The following is a 22,173-nucleotide window of genomic DNA, read 5'->3' on the forward strand; positions in this document are numbered from 1 at the left end:
CTAGCGAATCAAATTCGTTAGTTGGACAAGGCTGTGGTCCAACCAGCGAATCATGACTGTATTAAGTTGACTGAAATTTCACACAGAGAATTTAGTTTTATGCGTTTTGATTATCAGACCAAACATATAAGTATATTAATCCAAAATAATCGAACACAATACTTTAAAATAAAATAAGTTGGTTAAATAACTTATTACATGTCTTACTTTCACTTTATAGAATATAGTGATCGATATTCGTCCATGAGTCAAACATTAATGCATGTACCATAAGTCAAACATTGATGTATGTACTTTAGATACTGTTTTTCAACATATAACAAATATATTTCATGAAGAAAAAAAAAATTGTTTTGATTCGATTATGCGGATGATTCGATTGTCCGAAGCGAAATTTTTCTGCACCCTACGGATAATCGAATCTGGCTTGTATTAAGATTGATTAATAAGGTTATTTTTTCCGACAGCATAAGTCATTAAATTGACTTTACGCTTGTCCGGACATGCCGCAGACTCATTTTCGATTCGCATTTAATGCCAAAAGATCCTGACTCCTGCGTTGCAAAAGACAAAGAGTTAAGTAGCCGGGAAACTCTAAGCTTGTTCATTGACCCTACTCCACGCTTTTCTAAACTTTCTTACTTCAAATCCTTTCTCTCCCTTGAGTACTATGGTCCTTAATATTTGAAAAATACTTCACCTTCCAGTCCCTTGCTAATTATATGTCGTTACAATATAAAAAGGAAAAAGATTGACTCACTATAAGTCGTTAATAAAATAGGAAAAAAATAATAAGGTTAAAACGAATTTCAATTTTCAGATAACTGCATCAGTTTAAAAATGTCTCCAGTACCCAATTCTCTTCAGAACTCCAGGAGCCTCAGTCAATGGAGGTTTTTCGCAATTGGAAAATTAAAAATTGCATATAGTGCCTAACAATAGGCCGCACCAGAAAATTTAATAACCTAAATACTACTTTAATATTATATAGACCGCACTCTCCAATCGGCTGCACTGCCACTCCTAGAGATGTGCCACATTTTTAATTCTCCCAATTAAATCAACAAGTTAACTGTAGTAGATGGTTTAAACCAAACACACACAGGACTGACCCACAGGCATAGAAATAAAAAAGAACATCCTCACTAACTATCCGTAGTTTAACGATAGTTTTTTAGCAATCCCAAAGGAAGACAAAAATACATTGTCGAAACGTAGGAGAGAAGGTAACAATCTGTCCACAGTGTTTTAAAGACTGCATGCCGAAAAACCCTATACATAAAAATCCAACATATGAGTTTATTCTGCACGGAGCACTAAATGTGTAATTATAATTGCTAAGTGTTTATATTTTTTTCAGTTCTGCCATCTAATTAAACCATACTGCACTTCTCACCTAATTCAAACTATGAAGTAAAGTCATGCTCGAAGAGCAACACAACGGCAAGCATCTGGTTGCACTGACGCACCCAGCACATTTTTCTACCAACTACCCCGAGCGCGCTATATGTGTGCGTGTAATCGATATGAGTATAACGAACGAGTGCGTACTCATCGTTTGAACCTGAAGTTTACACAGAGCCACATTACTAGCAAGTCGTAGCCCCAGTGAGTAACCCGTGTGTGCGTGATTCGGACGGCGCAGCATTCTTCGCCAGAATAATTCCATTCATTTAATTTACCCACAAATTCGCTTCAACAAATAGGTAAGAATATTGACACTATTAAAGCAACGCGAAAGGTTCCACCGGCATCAAAGTTTGATGTTGAACACGGCCGCGTGCTGTTTGTTGAAAATAAACCTTCGCAATCGATACACAGCCAGAGCTCGGAACCGAGTGAACGAGGCAAAAGTGAATAATATATCCATCCATTGCAGCCATGAATCGAGCCGGACGAGTAAACACCGTGAACGCAAGGGAGCGATTTTTCAAGTTTGATCCCCGGGAAAAGATGTATGTTTGTAACATCGGGAACTGTGACGGCAAATTGAAGGGCAAGGAGAGCAGCTTGCGGCGGCATATTGCACACCGTCATCCCAAGATAGCGCATCAAATCGGCCTGACAGGATATCAAAGGCCAACGGAAAGGCTGCAGAAATTTGCCAGTGATCCGCCTTCGAAAAAAGTTAGGGCGATTGCATTGTCCGTCAATCAGGACCATTTTTTCACCGGATTAATTGAAATGGTTGTCGTCAATTCTACGCCACTCTCCTTCTTCGACAGTGATGCTTTTGCGAGAACAACCGGCCTGCTGTCGACGAATCTGGGCATCCCCTCGGACAGCATCGCAATTGCAAACTCGATCACCGAGGTAGCCGACATAGTGAAAAGTTTGATCGCAGCGGATTTGAGAAATATTATGTTTAGCATAAAATTCGATGCAATCGCCCACGGGGGACGTAAATTGGTGGGAGTGAATGTTCATTATTTGAAGAATGGTGAATTTGTTGTGCGAACGCTGTCAATGGAGGACGTGACAGTTCCACAAACAGCAGATGTGCTAAAAAACCGGATAGATGCCGTACTGGCAAACTATCAGATTGACCTGTGTAATGTGTACTCCTGGATCACAGACAACGGAAAGAATATGGTGAAATGTGATTCTCAAAAAGTTGACATGGTTCGAGTTAAAACCGAAGATAGTTGCGGAGAAGGAATTACAAATATCAGCTACGTCACCGTTGTGGAATCAAGCACCCCAAGTGTAGACGAAACAAAAGATAATAACAAAACTCGCCCGGAGGAGGACTTTGATATATATGAAGACAATTTAGATGAAATGTGGGAAAAGACGACAGTCGAAGAAGATACAATTACCGACGAGCTTCTACAAAATTTGGAAAATTTATTCCTGCCGGACGAGGAAAAATATGCCCATATGACAAGATGTGGCATGCAAACGTTATTTCTGGTGGTAAAAGAATCGCTGAATAGTGTAACCAATGAAACGTTGAATGCGATAAGAATGGTAGTCAGAGCTACAAGGCAACCAGAATACCGGAAACTTTTTGAACTCGCAAACATACCGCTTCCCAAATTGGATGTTGTTACTCGATGGGGATCCCTGTGGAGCATGGTAGAAAGCGTCTACAAGTATCGAATTTTCTACGAAGACATGGGAACAAAAATTCCCGAGCTACGATTGCTGAGCACCCAGTGGTCATTCATTGAGGACTTTATCGCTGCCTACGAGCCGATCTACAAGTCTGCTGAATCGTTCCAGGATGACAATTATACGATGGGCGATGTTTACAAAATGATTAAATTGGTTCAGTACAAGGTGAAAAAACTTCCACCAATAAATCGCTTCGTTCCACCTATATTGCAAGCGATTGACAACAAAATGAAACTATTATTTGACAATGATCTATTCAAAGTTGCATTGCTTTTTGATCAGCGCTGGTGCTTCTTGGATTCACCTTACTACCCGAAGGAAGACAAACTGCGTGCAATTGTAAGTATTTTCTTATCATTTTGCCCGAAACAAAATATAACCAAATCCTTCTTACCATCTCTTTTCAGGACTACGCACTCAAAATCTTCAACCTATTGAAGTCAATCAAAAACTACTCGGTGGAACCACTCACCAAAATGGAAGACATCAACGATCACGTTCCCGTAGATGACTTCGAGGCCATGCTGGAAGAAGAATGTCAACATGAAACCAGCACGATGGAAAACTCCCAAGTTGACCTCAAACTGAAGCTGATCCAGCTGGCAAATACGAAAACCCGAATGCCCATAGCCACCGACATTCTGAAGCACTGGGAGGCCAGAAGGATTGAGGACAACGATCTGTACGAGCTGGCTATGATTGCGCTCGGTACGCCAGCCACACAGGTCACCCTGCGCCGATGCTACACGTCTATCAAATTACTTAAAGAACAGCAACATCTGCGAATGTCCCCACAAACGCTGCATGATATGATGATCATAAAACTGAACTTGGACCTTCTACCGGCAGCGGTTACCACGCTTCGACAAGGTTTATATACTTCCTAAATAAAACTGCGCTAATGCATGGCAGTGTCTAATGTACAAATTTTTGTAAATATACTATTCTGCGTAGCAGAGTTTACTAATTACGTATAAAATGGAAATGTGTTTTTTTTATTCTGACAAGGTTGGAAAATGTCAACCACAGTATAAGACACTTCACAACGAAAATAAAATAGGTAATTGGAAGGTAAAGACGGTAAGTCACGATTTTCGTAATTTCTTATTCGTGGTATTCATGCTCATGATTTTAGGAAACTAGTCACGATTTTTGTGTGAGTAATGTGATTTGTATTCATGATTTAAGGATCTTTGTCATGATTTTCATACTTTCTATTCACGTTACCGTGTTATTTTTGGTCACGAGTAGAGTGATTTTTGTTAATCAATGCAGGATCGTATTCACGATTTTTGATATTTTAATCACGAGTAATGTGATTTTAGTTCATGAATTCAGAATCTTTCGTAATTTTTATTCACGTTATACTTTTACTTTAGTCACGAGTAGAGTGATTTTTGTTAATGAATTCAGGATCTTAGTCACGATTTTGGATATTTTAAACACTAGTAATGTGATTTAGGGCCCTATTCTCACAGTCACGTCACCTGGTGACTAGAAGAAAATTTCCTTCTAGTAACCAAGTGACGTGACTGTGAGAATAGGGCCCTTATATTCATAATTTCAGGATCTTATTCACGATTTTCGTAATTTTTATTCGCGTTATCTTAATATTTTAGTCACAAGTAGAATGATTTATGTTCATGATTTCAGGATCTTCGTCACGTTTTTTGATATTTTTTACATGAATAGTATGATTTATGTTCTTCCCTCTCCTAGGTTGACGGGTTTGACGGTATTGCAAACATCTTGAAGCATATTTGAGCAGACACCTGCTTTAAGATGGTTATTGCATTACGCCTCGATAGTGGTGCATCGAGGAGACCGAGAGGGCTTATGGGTCTTTTTTATGTTTTTTGTTATTTCATGCTCTGCACCAGCCCAAACTAACAGTCAGCTAAGAGCCTGTGCACACTGGCGTGGCCGATTGGCAGGTCGCCGTGGATTGACTTTTTCTGTGGGCTGTGTTTGCAGACATTGTTCAACAGCTTAACGGCTGTCTTTTTGAGCACGGCTCACAGTGGGAGTCATTGTGTGTCGATTTATCGGTCGACCTCGTCAACGTGCACAGGCGCATTAAAAAAATAACAGTTGAACCCTATTAGTTGTGTTGTGTTGTAATAATTGTAGTTTTTAGTACTAGTGTAAAATTGTTATGTGCTAGTCGTATGTATATGTGTATGTCTTTGTATGTGTTCGTCTGAGTATTTGTGACATATGGGTCAGGTAATTGATGTAGAACTGGCTTATATGATAGAACAGTGGGTAATCCTTCTTTGGATCACTTTTTACCGGTGTTCAATTCGTGCATTCGATTCGACTCATTCGGATTGGATAAATGAAGATACGATTAATTTACCGACGCACATCAATCATCCATCCCCGGTCAGCATAGCATGAGAAACTTTTAACGGAATGCAATTATCGTTAATAGTAAATATATATATATATATATATATATATATATATATATATATATATATATATATATATATATATATATATATATATATATATATATATATATATATATATATATATATATATATATATATATATATATATATATATATATATATATATATATATATATATATATATATATATATATATATATATATATATATATATATATATCTCATTTTCTGGTATTTAGACGATTCCAAGTAGTTTTATTGCATGTTACATGTGTGTTGTGCAAATAATATTCAATAATAATACTAACTCTTCTCTTTATTTCATTTTGTTTTATTTATTTTCGGTCTCATGCGTCACATTCCTATGATGACCTCTCCGAGTTCATTCATCAAAAAAGGGTAACATTGCTGCCAACAATGACTATTCGATACCATCAGACGTCGCCAGGTTTTAGAAGAATTGAGATGTACTCTCATACTCAATTGAATCAGATAAGTAGGAACGACCAAAAACTGCAAGTAGCATATTACACATATCTTATTTTAACACATTAAATATTATTTGTATTAACTTATTATTTACAGGTAACACACATATCTCAACACACAACACTTCCCATACACACGTAAACATTCAAACTCGCAAATATACAAATGCTCGACAGGTGACTGGGCCAAGTGCATTCACTCGTAGGATCTATCATTTCGATGATCGCCTCGATTCTACGAAACCAGTGCACAATTAAGCTGACATAAGCTAGTCTCGTCTGATGAATGCATGTAACCTGGAAGCCCCAGACACGACAGGACGAGACGGACAGATGACGGACTGGACTCGACGGGGTCTAGTTCAGAGTTTTAGGCATTCTTCAATGCACGGCTAGCAACATAAAAAAGAAAGGATGTGCTATGTGTGGTGGTTGGCTATTCAAGTATTGGTAGAGTTTGAAATACTAATGTATGTCTTTCATGTGATGATCATAAATTCAGCTGTATATTATACCTATCTAATCTATTACGTCTCTCATATATTGTCCTTTATTTCTTCTTTTAGAGTCCTATACTGCCATTCTACACCCGCCTTCAGCTGGGTCAGCAAAGATGGTGATAGTGAACGTCTTAACACTCACACATTCTCAAACGCGGTCTCAAGCGGGAACCCACAAAAATGCCCTCGCGCACGCGATTGCGAATCGATCACGTCCGGAAGTCTATTCTTGATCCTAGAAGCCTAGGTCCATGCCTTCAGCTGGACCAATTAAGAAAATACGCCCATACATATTAGACAACACGTCTTATGGCGACATGACCGGGAACCCTATCGATATAAACGATCCCACTCTCTGCCAGAATTCTAACCGCGCACCGAAAATGTAATATCAGACTCACGGTTCGCGCGATCATTCAAGAACACACGTTACAAAATCACGTCAGCGCACAAACGTTAGAGCCCCTCGTGATTTTCCAAGCAACCTACGCCCACGAACTCGCAAACATGATTACACCCCGGTGATAAGGTGAAAATCTCAGCACTCATAAACTTAGCAACACGATCTCAAGCGTCAACCTACAAACTCCCGCGCTCGCGCCATCATGAATCGGGATCGTCCGGAAGTCTCTATCCTCGGTACCAACAATCTAGGCCCTTGTTATTTAATAAAAAAAAATAATAAAATTGAAAAATAACTCCCATATCCACTAGATAAAACGTTCCATGGCGACATGACCGGAAACTCTAGTAATATGGGGTAACTCTCTCCCTGTCAGAATGTGATCCGTACACCGAAAGCTAAAGACCAGAATGACGGTCCGCGAATATATGAATGGCCGCAGGGTTTCAAAATCGAATTTATACACGTGAAGTCACACGCGACAAACACGTCAACATACGAACGCTTAAGCCCTTCGCGATCGTCTACGCACACCTATGCCCGCGATCGCGTAAACTTGATAACACTCCGGCAACTGTGTGAACGTTTTAGTACTTACGAAGTTACAAACGCGGTCTCAAACGCGAGCCCGCAAACGCGCGCGATCATGAATCGGTCACGTCCGGAAATCTTTAGCCTTCATTCTAGCAATTTAGGTCCATACATTCAGTTGGACCAATCAAAAAAAAAAATAAAGCTCATATCCACTAGATCACGCGTTCTACGGCGACATGAATGGGAATTCTAATGATATGTAAGAACCCACTTTCTTCTGGAATCTGAACCGTACACAAAAAATTAAGTATCAGATTCACGGTCCGCGCGCGATCATTCTAGAACACACGAGAATATGCGAAAGGCACACGGTTATGAAATAGAATTTATACACGCGAAATTTATACACGTTAGCATACGCGACATACAAACGCACACGCGATCGAGCACGTTAACGTACAAATGTTCGGTCCCTTCGAGATGGTGCACGCGATCGCGAGTCCCTACGCCCGCACATACCTGAACCGTACAACGAATATCACATTCAGAATCACGGCCCGCTACAATTGGCCTAATGCAGTGTTTTAGTGGGCGACATTGCCTGTCTCGTCTGTAAATTGTAGTATGTTATTCTGACGGGGAGCCCTTCCGAGAACCTAGCTCTACAGCTTCAGTAGGACAACTCTCGAAAAAAAGTATGATTTATGTTCTTGATTTTAGGATCTTAGTCACGATTATCGTAATTTATTGGCACGGCATCATGATATTTTATTCTAGAGTTTACTTTCGACTTTCACACATGGATTGATGTAACTGATGTACATGACATCAGCAGTTTTATTATAATATTCGTAATTTCTGTTCACCTAATCGCGACCTATTATTTTTTGGTTATTATCGGCTTTCGTACTCCGAGTTTCGCGACAATATAAACTTTAACATAAATGTGTAACTAATAAGCGGGATCTTGTTCTATGAACTATATCACGAACACGATTTGTAGCTCTATAATGTATTTTTGGTGCTCAGCGCAGTTTTCTTTTTCTGTTGAGACATCATACTGAACCTTATCAAATGAATAACGATGTTCTAGGTCCTAATAGTTTTCTTATATCTACTGCTAGTGCCTCTTGCTGGTCGCTAGCAGCTGGACATATATGTCATTTGATGGAATAGTGAATGGAAAAAAGATGGGTGGGTAATGTCTAGGACATAACCGGAGTGTCGTGACTACTCGTTTGACTTGTAATTCAAATCGAATGATACTCAATGAAATATGTGGGAATGTTTCAAGTTATTCTTTATAATAATTATGGTGGTTCTGAAAAGAACCTTTGTTGTTGGCGTCTGCGTTGATCGGGGATGCGCTGGATTCTAAGCTCGTTGAGACATTCATTCATGAAATGAACAAATTTCATATTTTCTTGCTTTGAACTATCAATGTTAAAATCTCTCGAAACAACCATCGGAATCTTTTCCGTACAGAAATGAACACGCTTAGCGAAAAACTAGGGGCGGGTAATGTCCGGGACATAACCGCGATGCTCATATTCTTAAAATTCTGCTTGTATCTCCTTCAAAAAGGCTAAATTTTGCGCATTAAGTTCGATTCACCGGGCTCAGCGAAATTTTCCTGGGGATCCCGTTCGTTAGTATATTCAGCAAAACAATTTTATTACCGAGTTCTCCGCGTTGAATACAGGTCAATAATTTCATATAATGATTTCAACATGCAGACAATGTACATGTATGACAGGTGGGAGTGTTCTGAAGTGGTTTTAGTGGAGGTAACAACATAAAATCATGTATTGGACATTTTACAATGATTCTCCTTAACCCTGCAAAACCACGAGGTTGGCAGCAGAGGGTTAAGTTGTTTGGAAGAGATGACAGTTAATATATGATAACTAAAAATATAAAATTGTTCTATAAATTGCAAAGTTATTGCCGCGTTGACCTGAAAATTTGTCATTTCATTCATAAAGGAACAATCATTGAAATTATGTTAATTTATGCTTTGCAAGATTTGAAATAACTTCGAAGTGTGGTCACGACACCCCTGTTATGTCATATACATTACCAACCCATCTTTTTCCATTTTGCCTTTGCCCTAATAAGGACGGTTTGTGGATAACTATGTTGATACAAGACGGGAATCTTTTAAAACAATTCAAACCTTGCCGACGATTGTTTTTACTGCGTACATCCATACGATCTTTCCCCTTTCGCAGCTCACACCGAATGAGTACGCTTTGCAGCCTTCGATGTTTTGGTGGCATTTTTAGTGGCAGTTACTACCGCCTTTTCAGTGATTGCGTTTCTTAGCCTTTGGCTTTTTGAACTTCTCACCGCCACCACCTCCACCAACGTTTTTCTTCTTCTCTCCGATGGTAGCTGATTTGATTGGTCGTCCGATGCAGCTTCTCACGACCACGCACGTCTGTTATGCACTGCGTCTTACACACGTCTGGCTTTGAGAAAAGCTGCGACACCCCTATTTATAGGTTTTATCATTAATGTTGATTTCATTTAAAGTAGTTTTTGAACTATTTAAACAAATTTTATATAGCAAAGAACGTATCGGTAGCAAGCATTGAACGTTTGCCTTCCGATTTATGAAACAAGATTGGCAATCCGTTTTGTAGAAGAAAAGTTAATAAGGTTCAAAATGTACGTAACGCTTTCGCTAATATGCACTACTATCGCTTTCTCGCACGTTCTCGTGGCGTGCATGAGCCTTTCCTTTCCGTCCGACTTCTAATGGCTTAACCAAAATAATATCCCGGCTTTCCCCCACCAACTGCTCTCGTCAAGCAACCCAATACGAATAATCATAGGAACAAACATGTAGTCGACCTTTATATAAACTTTTCATTATTTTATTGTTAATTTGCTGCACCATTTTGACGGCTCTGTGCGGGATGGGCTGAAAATTTTCACTTTTCCGAGTCGTTTTCGAAAGATTTTTCAAAACACTATTTTTCCGTTGATAATGAATATCCTACATATTCCAAAATTTAATACAACATTGGTACAAATATTTTCGACAAAATGCCGAAGAAATTGATTAAATCCATTCAGTACAACAAAAGATATAAGCGTTCAAAATCTTACATCATTTTTCTTCCGAAATTTTGAAAAGGGGCCCCTATATTGAAAGGTAAGTCGTTAGTCACGACAAAAAATGATTCTACGAATAATACTCTAGATTTTGTGAAATAGCTCCCATGAAAATTTCATGGTCATATTGCATTAAATTGAAAATGATTAGGGATATCTTCTAAATATCACAAACACGCAAGATAGATCCTAAGACAAGTAGTAGGAATCATGAACTAGTTCACGAGCCCATGAATAATATTTGATGATTTCGTGGACTATTTCATGAGCACGAATGCTATCTCGTGACTATTATACTAGGAATCATGAACCAGTTCACGAATACACGAAAAACATTTCATAATTTACCGAACTAGTTCACGAGCACGAATGGTAAGTCGTGATTTTCAGTGCATGAATACATGAATAATATTCTATGATTTCGCGAACTATTTCACGATCAAGAATGGTAAATCGTGGCTATTGTAATAAGAATCATGAACCAGTTCGCGAATACATGAATAATATTTAATGGTTTGATTTGATTGATGAAGAACTATTTATCAAGCACGGATTTTGGATCGTTACTAATATATTAAGAATCATGAATCAGTCCACGTGGCTTCATGAATTATATTCTGAGTTTCTTGAAATAGTTCACGAGAAAGCATCCAATATCCAGACTGTTTTGATTTTGTGAGCTAATATTCCTAAATCTATGAATAACATCATAAGTCAACCTTTGGTTTTAAGAATACTGTTCTTAAAGTTGTATACTAGTTCACGTACAGAAAATCCATTTGGTAATGATATGGTGGAAAATATGACTTAAGTTCACAAAACAAAAACAAATATTTCCACTAACAAAAGCGTTACGCGGGCGTTACTGGAGGGAAATTGAACATAATTATGAAAACCATGTGTTCTGTTCACGGTTCTGTTTTCGTAACGTAAACACGTTGTTCCAGAATTCATGGCACTTTGTTCACGATTTTGGGAACATTTTTTTCCATGGCAAGAATTCTGATCGAAGTTTTGTTAGCATTCCAATGGAATCCATTTCAGAATTTCGATTGAATCCGTATCCGTATTTCTACGCTTTCTCTCTGAATTTTGATGCAAGACTTTAGAGAAAAGCATCTCTTAGGTCTGGTGGCATCCTTCTCAATATAGAACTCTGCTGAAGATAATGATTTATTCAAGATGCTGATAGAATCATGTTCCTATTTTTAATGAAATCCGGTATAAAATGTTGATGAATATCCTGATCTGAGTTCCAGTGGATTTTGACACAATATTGCTCTTCTCCCATTACCCCTTCAACAATTGATTCCTGCTCAGAATTCCAATGGCACCCACGCTATATTTGTTAGAACAATTTTATGCAACAAAAATTCAGCATCACAGAAACTTCGGAATATGAAAGAATGGGCTTTCCTCTTTCATTTGAAACTAAGATCGAAATAATCCGTCGGGGGGTCCAGAGCAACTTTTTTTTTGAAGATTTTCTCGTAACGATATAGGTTTTACTACTGGAGGTAGTTCATATTTCTGTCCCTAGATGGTGCTTTAGACATTCGAACAACACTAAAAGTGAGAATTTGACAGAAAATTTAATTGTCTACAAGTTTGTTGACAACTAAAAATTGATCTGAAATCACCCGGAAAAGTTGTTTAAGATTTTAACGAAGTTATATCCACGATTGTTTTACACGAGGGCTAGTGATTTGGGAATAATTTTTCTCGCACTTATTTCATTACCAAAAAAAATAATTGGGTTTGGTGGCATGAAAATGTTTGACAGGATTCATTACAACTTCTTCGTTGACAATTTTAGTTGACCTGAAAATTGGGATGCCAAGCATCCTAATTTTCAGAAACAGAAAACTGTGCTTTTGGTTCAAGTTTGTAACCTTTACCGATAAGTTCGAAGGAACTACCATTCATCGGAAGATATTGCTTGGTTATAAGAGTTTGCTTACATTTATGTTTTAGAAGAGACCATACCTCGCATAATGTAAGTTAATAACTTAAAGTTATGATCGTTTAAGTCAGCTATTATAATTCCGTTCAAGACGACATGTTGGGACACACCGTTTCTAATTGAACGCAAACCACAGCAGTTACTGTCCAAATTAGTGGTTAGCGTGAAACGATTTATTCAAATTTTCTCCGCAAAGTTTATTATGACAGTTGGATTTTACGGCCATTTCCTATCAGATATGCGAGAAATCGTTACTAAATTGATCCCAGATTATGCGAAATGTATTACTTTTGATAACAAAATATGACTTGAGTACCTTATATACATAGAAGTCCTTATATACATAGTAGTCCTCGAATATATCCCAAAAAAAAATATCTTGATCCAAAAACTCAAAGTTTTATGTTCACTGTTTCTTACATTAACCCATCCATGTATTAAGAGTTACAAGGATCAGCTCTAGAACTGAAGTTATTGCGATTAGTCTGATTGGATTCCGATGGAGCAGTGCTGCCAGGGACAGTTTACGTTGACGACCGAAAATGATTTTTTCATATATCTTCGTTATGGTGCAATATTATTGAAAACTGATAAAACTTATCAATTTAGACCGTCGTTTGCTACACTTAGAAAATATACTGTTTTCTCGCTTGAAAGATTTACAAGTACAGTTGTCGCCAATGTAATTCATATGTTATTCCAGGGACTTTATAGCACAGACTAACAGACATAACACTATGAAGAAATTCCCTCAAAAAACATCGATTCGACAATTTTCCCAGAACACTAGCTCCACCTTTTATTCACGGTCCCAAACACTCATTTACTAGTGGGTTAACCCTCAGGTTAGGGAAAAAAATTTCACTAGTGGTCTATCCCCCATATGCTTGTTCATATGTCAGTGGCGCCATAGTTTCAAATGTGGCCACAGTCCCAACTACAAATATATTTGAAATGACCGTTATAGCGAACGAAGTTTTGTTTTTGAGTGTTATGTCTGTTAGTCTGTGTTTATAGTCCACAGATAGGCACTTACTTCGAAATAGGAATGGGTGATGTAAAAACGAATTTTTCCAAATCGATGTTGTTAACTTAAACAAATTGATCTAATAAAATCGATTTTTGTTCCAAAATTGTCATTGAATCGAGATTTTTTTGATCTTTTTGTTTCTTATAATCGATCTTTTTGTCTCGAAAAATCGAGAATTTTCCGAGATATCAGTATAAAACATTACTTATTACACGACTGTGCGGGGATTGGCTGGGTTCAACTAAGTGTGTATGTATATGCAAGTCCTTGGTATGAATTATTTTTTAGGTTTACTAATGCATCGAACCAACTTGATAGCTTCGTTTTGTTAGCAGACATTTTTTCAGGCCGAAATTGAAATTGCAAATTAACTGCATGAAATTGTAAAAAAACACTGGATAAATGTTACTAGAGCAAACCGTTGAAGCAACAAATAGAATAAGAAAAGGGTTCTAAGTGAGAAGTATTTCACTTAAAAGTAAAAAAAATAATGTGCGTGTATTGGAACTCGAACCCAGGTCGGTTACCATTCGTCATGGTTCGCTAATCGTGTCAATTTTTGGAGTAGGTACAATTACCTTTGTTAAACACATAATTCAGCAAAAAGTCGAAGGTGGTATAAGAGCAAATTCTACCTAGAATCAACCTTTTGAAGACATGTTGTGCAGCTTAAGGATTAAAGGTAATAGTATTGGTAACCAGGGATGGGAATTATCATTCATTCGCATGATTCTTGGCGAATCCGCTCATTGCTTTGACAGCAGCCAGTCGTTCATTCACGATCCGACTAAAACTCTCCAAAAGAACACAATTGAACGTAGGTAGACATGAACTTTCGAAGATGTGAGCCAAGTAAAAGAATGACACGTACTATGTTGAATGAAGAAGATCGTGTTCTTCATTCGCGGATTGAGTCGGAAGATTATACTGTAAACATTCACAAGTGAATCAACTTTTAGTTCACAAATAAATGTGACATTGTATTCTCTAGTTGGGTTAGATCAGCTTTATAGCGCAAATGTACACTATAATCAATGTTGAGAAGTAGATTGCACTACAATCCACTTGAAATTGATATTTTGATATGCACGGAATCGTTTTAAGTTATTTTTTTTCCACCAGCACATTGCAAACTACTTACTCAACAATAAGAGATCACCAAGTGAAAATTTCATAGGTCTATAAACAAGAACGACAAGTTTTTTTTATTAGAACGATCCGGTGAATGTTTTGAAATGAATCTTTGTGAATGAAAGAATGCATTCATTTGCGATCCTTTCTGCTTTCATTCAAAACACTACGTATGCGATGGAGAATGAATTATAGCCGGGCGCTGTCACTTTTTTTCAGTTCTGTGTTTTGCTTCTCGCTTTCGCACGAACGCGTAACTCTGCACAAGAAGGGTTGCCGAGATCGGGTTTCACAGTAAGAGCATGTTGGTGAATGATTTCAAATTGATCGTTTCGTGAAATGATTTTTCCCATGCCTGTTGGTAACAGCATCATTTATTGAACTCGTAATTCAGTCTAATTAAGATGATTGAATAAAAGCATTAATGCTGTCGCTGCAACATTTGTTAGTAGTATAGTTCAGCCTAGTTTGAAGTGGCGAATACTGGAGATTAAATAGGCTGAATAAACTGTTAATGTTTAAATAGTTCAGCGAAAGCATTATTCAGCTTAAATAGCCTTTAATCTGCTTTTAATCAACAAGTAGTCTTATAGTTCAGCTCCTAATTTTTGTTGGGAAAATGGTTCTTAACAAGCCGAATAAAAAAATAAGATGCAAAGAGATTAACTAGAAGTGTAAAAATTGGCCGATATTATTTTTGGTATACATCAGTAGTGGAAAAGCAAACTAATTGAACTACAACAAAAACAGGATTTCATCATGCTATGCTGGCCGGGAATGGATGAATCACGTACGTCAGTAAACTAATTGTACCTTAATTAACCGATCCAATCTTCCCGAATGAATAGAAACAAATGTACACATTGAACACTGGATTTACCAACTATTCTATCATATGCGCCAGTTCTACATCCATTCCCTGATCCAGCTGTCACAAATTCTCAGACGAACACACACAGATAGACAAACGGCTAGCACATAACCATTGCACACTAGTACTAAAAACTAACTAATAGGTTTCTACTTCTACATTTCTTTATTTATTTTATTGACCCGTGCGCGATGAACTGGCCAATAAATCGAAATGTAATGACCCCCACTGCGAGTTGTGCCCACAAACACTACCATCAAGCAGTTGAATAATGTTTGCAAAAACAGCCAACAGAAAAGGCCAATCCACGGCGATCCACCAGCCTGCCTCGCTAATGTGCACAGGTTCTTGGCTGACTGTTATTTTGGGCTGGTGCGGAGTATGAAAAGATACACAAAACATAAAAAGGCCCATAAGCCCTCTCGGTCTCCTCGATGCACAACTATCTAGGCGTAATGCAATAACCATCTTAAAGCAGTTGTCTGCCAAGTGTTGCTTGATGATGTTTGCAATACCGTCAAACCCGTCAACCTAGGGGAGGGACAAATCGCCTGTCTGATCAGAAGATTTGTAGCGAATTTCGACATTCTCTTGTATTTGTTTTTAAATAATTGAAATCCAACTGACACTGCGTCTTAATAAACTAAACTAAAAAGAAATGACCTAAAGTGGCAACAAACGAATACGAAACTGTATACACGCTGATTCAAAACTACTCAAAATATGAGTTCTCATTAGTCAATTTCAAAAAACCGAGGCAAACTGTCAAAAAAATAAGTATCGGTTTGAATAGAATTGACTCAACTCTTGAGTACCCATTAAATTATCAACCATTTAAGTGAAAGAAATGTTACTGGTACACGAAGTGGTACAGCCCGCAAACAAAAAATTGAAAATTGATTCAAATGTTGATTCAACAGCAAAAGAATCGACGAGGAGACGGAAAACTAAAAAGTAAGTTTGTGGAAGTGTTTTTTTTTAAATAACATACTTTATTATTTTGTAAATATATTAGCACGAGATCCTAATTACAGGAAAGTGGAGAAAGGGCCTCGGAATAGATTTATATGCATCGTATTAACGATTAGAGATACAGGTAAGTGGAATTTTAAATACTGATTAAGGCGTTTGTTACTATTATTAAAAATGCGGAGAGGTTAAATTTCATATTTCTGACTAAGCAAGGAAAACTCAATTTTTGAATATGTGCACTTCTTATGGTATTGGGTGGTCACATTTTTGAGTTATTTTCAATGAGCGCGTAGAACTAATGACTGCTGGCCGTTTTCTTCACCCTCGCTTATCACTTAAGCCAGGTTTAAACGTATTTGTGAACCTGGTTTAAAAGTTAAGCGAGGGTGAAGAAATCGGCCCTAAGTCGAATACAAATCGTCGCATCTCTAATGTCGGTCTGTTGGCAGCGAAATTAGTGTTGCGCATTTCAGTCTGCAGCACTGTTCGAGGACGGAGGACACGAGTTGGTGCGTAGAGGTTAATTTGCGATAAGAGATCGGGAACATCATATTTAGCCAAAAGAAGCTTAGACACGAAGGTAGTTTTGTGATGAGTGTCTACGATCTTCTAAAGTGCGAAGTCCTAATAATCGACAACGGTCTTCGTATGGTGGCAGGTTCTGCGGATCGTTCCAAGGCAATTGACGTAACGTATATTGTTGCAATCTGCGCTGGAAAGCTTCAATTCTTTGACTCCAAGTTAGGGGCACCCAATTTATTACTTGTATATTTATAATAAGAATCAAATCCAAAAGCAATAATTCGTCGATTTACTATAGCCTTTTTGTATCAGATAACATATCGTCTATTGCCTTAGTTTTGGAACTAATTTCATTAAGAACTTTTCAAAATTACATTCAGTTTCCAGTAACTATCTCAAGCCACCAGAATTAACACATTTAAGCAAAAAGTTTTAAGCCCCTCCCGAAACAAAATCCAGCGCCTTTGTCAAATGCTATGGTTCTAAAGAGACGATGTCAAAACGCCAAGTTCTTGATTTATAGTTCAGTTGTTTTCCCTTCAAGCATACAGTGGTTTTAAAACAATATGTCTCCTTAGGGAATTTAGAAGATTGCTCAAACGGAACATCGCGTTTAGCAGTCGTGTGTCGGATTCTGATGAGATAATAATAATTTAATAAGAAATAATTTAAATGGAAAAAGACAAATCGTTGGCTGTTCAGTGAAAATGATTTCAAATGTCTTAAACTGGACAGATAAATCTGATTTGAGAGGAATTAAACTAGCATCTACTACTAAGGAGAATTAAATGATAGTATGGGCTAGGATAGCAGGATTATTTCATTACAGCTTGGAAAATTGAACAAGAACAATAAGTATATCTACTCCTAGATGCCGATTGTTAGAAGCTAGCATATCAGAAAGAAGTTCGGGGATACTCTATAAGTAAATAGCATTAAAAATCGAATAATTTTGGTTTGTCGTAAGCTGATCAAAAGAATTATTGCGACATATTCTGGGAACTGATTGAAGTAAAATCGTTTTCATCGGCTCGTGGTTCGGTGGACAATGTCTAAAACGACCCCACATACTGAATATAACCCTCAGTATACTGCCCATAAAGACATAAGAATCCCATATTGAAAAACAGCAATCCAAGAAAAATGCTGTTCAAGATTTACATTTTCATTGAGACTTATACATGGGACAAACATGTTTTGGTATTTTTTTGATATTTTCTATACAAACCATATGATTTTACTTGTGAATTGTTATTTAGTGATGATAGAGAATACAATCCAACAGATTACTCATTTTCGACAAAAATACATATGGGACTCTTATGCTTTTATGGGCAGTATACCGCAATGGTAGTCAAACAGGACGGTGTAAAAATTATTTTGGTCTGCTTAAAGGTGTAGGGAATATGCCTGAGGTAAACAAGTTTGGCCATTCTATGAGAGCCATATGGGCTGCGGTTATCAAAAATAAAGGATTTGTAACCAGATACTAAATTGATAAACACTTATGGGCAGATGCAGAATGATTTTTTATGACAGGGGAGCAAAGAGTTTAATTAGAAAACTATAGTTAGGTTTTCTGCCCTTCAAACATAAAGCGGTTTTAAACTAATTTTTATCCTTGGTGCGTAATTAGGCATATTCATGCTCACAAAGACTGCCATTAAGCTGTCTGCAAACACAGCCCACAGAAAAAGTCAATCCACAGTGACCCGCCAACCAGCCACGCCAGTGTGCACAGGCTCTTGGCGGACTGTTAATTTGGGATGGTGAAGAGTATGCAAAAAAGAAAGTATAAAAAAGGCCCATAAGCCCCCTCGGTCTCCTCGATGCACCACTATCGAGGCTTAATGCAATAACCATCTTAAAGCAGTTGTCTGTCAGAGCTTCTTTAAAACTGATGCTGAAATATGCTTGATGATGTTTGCAATACCGTCAAACCCGTCAACCTAGGGGAGGGTCTTTATACCATTAGTTGAAACTGAAATCTTATTCTTATAGTAGGTTGAAATTGATTTTCTGTCAAATATCACACGTTTGAGCAATAAATCTTTTTTTTACATCTTATGCAAACTACTGTAAACCGACGACTATATTATAATATAAGCATTTTAGTGCTATTAATAAGTTTAAACTATATATTGTACTTAGTCGAAATTTTAAGCAAAGCAAAAAATAAATTTGTTGCTTTAGTGGAACCCGTAAATGCCAATTGTTGCCCTTTGACAATACAGAATTTCGTGAAATAAAGCCTTAAAAGGATTATACATCCCATCCTTGCCCATAAAATAATACCAAGAAAATTTAAATATCGTGCTTCTAATGATCAAGCCTCAGAAAATCAAAATAAATAAGCAATCACTGAAAAAATCTAAACATTAATTCTATTTGCTTCAAACCACTTAAAATCCATATGAAGAAGAAATGCTAATGTTATCACGCGCACACATACCTTCTATGTGTCAACTGTATAAACTATGTATGCACAAACATAAGTTATATGTGTATATTGTTATATAATCAGGTTTTATGTGCCTTAAAGTTATGAAATATGAATGTAAGATTAATATTTCTTGTAAATACACACATTAGGTTTATGTGCCAGCAAATAGTGTCTATATGCCTCCGTTGATTGCAAAACTCTATGTGTAAAATCATTAGGCATAACGTTTATTTTTTATGAGTGATCAAACACCAAATCGGATGACAACTGTGAATTGGTATTTCTTGTAAAAACACAGCATTAAAAGTTTCAACCATTTGAATTGTGAATGATTATTGATCGTGCAACAATCCCAAAACATTTGTAAGGTTCCAATTTGTTTCGGAATAAAACAGCTGTTAAACAAAGCTGAGCTCCTATTAGATATCCAATCCGGCCGGATTCTCACAAACCTACAAATTTTATTAGAACCCAACTGGATTGGTTTAGAGCTTTGTTCTAATAGGAGTAATAAAATTACACTACTCTACGGGTCTTGATCCACCACCACCATGAACCATTAGGTACTTACAAATAAATCCTCGGGCACCCTGCTGGACCACCTTCATGCAGAACGATCCTGGCATGTGCGATTCGTCGCTGTTGCACTCGATTGGAATGTTTTGTGTCCGGTTAAACTTCTTATAGGCACCGCAGTTATCCGCCCCCTTCGGGTCTGTCTGCGAGGAGCATTGAAAGCAGCGTACAGCAAAGGCTAATTAAAAAAACAATTAGCTCATGAGAGTGAACTCAGACAAGATTATAAACTAGGAAACTCAAAACAAACTCTAATGGGAGTGGCACCCGTCCAGGCAGTTGTTAATAGGTGCTACCTGTTTCCTTGTGTCAATGCCAGAACGTACTGTATAGCTTATTTGTAACCACTTTTCACCATTGTAGTCCACCCACCTGAACTGAACAATGCCGTAAGGATGAGAACCAAAATTGATTGATGCATTTCGGATGTTCAAATTGTTGAAAATACGAGAGGTTTAAAAGGTTGACTAAAATTCTAGATAGACTGCGTCAGGTAAGACAATGCTATGCCATGAATGTTTGTGATCAAACTGCGAAGTGATCTGTCAGTTGAGATTATAGCAAGTTTACGTCATCACCACATACCATAAAGCGGCAGACTGCGACAGCGTCAAAACAACAGTTGTTATTGACTAATCTATGTGGAGTTGTGTTAGTGCGAGATTGAGGTTAAATCGGGTAGTTTTTTTGCCAAATGAGGTTAAATCAGATGGCGAATTGAAAACATAGCTTTATATGTATGTTGTCTATACACATTGCAACTGTGTTGGTGTCCTAGACGTCAAATAAGTCAATGTGTACGTCAATTCAGCCCACAATGGATTGCAGGCTGTTCGGACCAAAGAGAATAGGGAAAGAGACGAATAGTGTGAAGCCAAAAATACCTTATTGAGCAGACCAATCGTGCAATGTAAATAAACATTACTCATGCCTGAGTTGGAGGAGATAAGTATTGTACTTCTATCAAAAAAGAAATTTGAATTTTCGTCAGAATTTAGCTCAATCGTGATTGTAAGGTGCATTCTAGAGTATATGTATGAGTAAAAATAAGCTTTAGAATTATTTCATCTCTTTGTTTCGAAATGCACATCGTTTGATAAACAAATCCATCGATCGACATACGGTTTGTTTTCAAAATATAATAGGAGTCATTTAAAGTGCTGCCTGTAGAAGCGGTTGCTAAAATTCTAGTGTTGAAATCATCATAAAGGGAGTGTTGCCGTTTTGACTGATTTTCACTCTTCGTCTCTTTCACTATTCTCTTTGGTTCGGACTTCTGTTGCATTTTTCTCGGGAATCGTGACTGAAGTACCATGAATTTTCAAATAGTCACATTTTCATGTTAAAATGTTAAAATCGATTTTTTTATTACTTAATCTGAAAGTACAACTCTTTGAGAATATTTTCCCAAATTTCTATAGAGGTCCGAGACATACCAAGATCGAAAGTTACAGCGCTTCCAAGCGCGCTTCGTCTACCGAGAGCAGTGGTAACTTGAAATTTTAAACTCGATTTTCTCGAAATATCGTTTTTCCAAAAATGGTTTTTCCGTGATCACGATTGCTGAAAAACCACTCAACCGATTTTCTTCAATTTTTTTTTTCAATTCATCGCAATTATTTTTTCTCGTACCTTAACAATTCCTTTTTTATAAATAATTTTTTGTTTTGTATACCGGGGGTTTGGTTCATGGTAAAGAACCTCTCGAGGGGTGATTGACTATCATGTTTGGAGAATAAAAAATTCTACACATACCATCAAATCTCAACCATTACAAAGTTATTGAACTTTTTTTGTTAAAAACTTATTTGTCTTAAAATGTTTTAGGTCCACTGGGAAGGTGAGAGTTTCAAATATTTAAGTCCACTGGGAAGGTGAGAAAATTTCCCATTGAGTGATGCCCTCCCATGTTTCAGCTAAAGAGTTTAAGTAGCCTTTTCAAAGTAATTTATTGAAAATTAAACAATTTTAATCGATTTTTCGTTCATTTCTTGAAAATCCTAATAGTTAACCTCATCATTTTAATAATCCAGATTGTTAGTCTTGAAGAGCTGCATAATTCGCTCTTTGACATGATACACTTACC

At 37.3% G+C, this 22,173-nt stretch overlaps 2 protein-coding genes across 2 annotated transcripts in view; one reads left to right on the top strand and one right to left on the bottom strand.

Annotated features, from left to right (window-relative positions):
- LOC131679250 (uncharacterized) overlaps positions 1-20,607 on the bottom strand; it is a 51,612-nt gene extending 31,005 nt beyond the window's left edge. Inside the window, exons 1-2 of the mRNA XM_058959943.1 lie at positions 20,460-20,607; positions 20,083-20,265 (exon numbers count right to left, since the gene is read on the bottom strand). Coding sequence (XP_058815926.1) covers positions 20,083-20,265; positions 20,460-20,508 — 232 coding nt within the window. The 5' untranslated portion in view covers positions 20,509-20,607. The remainder of the gene's footprint in view (positions 1-20,082; positions 20,266-20,459) is intronic.
- Positions 1,540-4,102, top strand: LOC131679249 (uncharacterized). Its single transcript, XM_058959942.1, has 3 exons — positions 1,540-1,706; positions 1,880-3,456; positions 3,525-4,102. The coding sequence occupies exons 2-3, from the start codon at positions 1,882-1,884 to the stop codon at positions 4,002-4,004; spliced, it is 2,055 nt and encodes a 684-aa protein (XP_058815925.1). The 5' UTR covers positions 1,540-1,706; positions 1,880-1,881; the 3' UTR covers positions 4,005-4,102.
- Positions 20,608-22,173: the final 1,566 nt, after the last annotated feature.

Source organism: Topomyia yanbarensis, chromosome 2, assembly GCF_030247195.1.
Source record: "Topomyia yanbarensis strain Yona2022 chromosome 2, ASM3024719v1, whole genome shotgun sequence".
In the NCBI taxonomy this organism is placed as follows: Eukaryota; Metazoa; Arthropoda; class Insecta; order Diptera; family Culicidae; genus Topomyia; species Topomyia yanbarensis.

What these genes read in the sequence shown, in the direction of transcription:
- LOC131679249 (XM_058959942.1), top strand. Translation starts at nt 1,882, where the DNA reads ATGAATCGAGCCGGACGAGTAAACACCGTGAACGCAAGGGAGCGATTT. An exon ending in AAGACAAACTGCGTGCAATT is followed by an intron (nt 3,457 to 3,524) that starts GTAAGTATTTTC and finishes ATCTCTTTTCAG; the next exon opens with GACTACGCACTCAAAATCTT.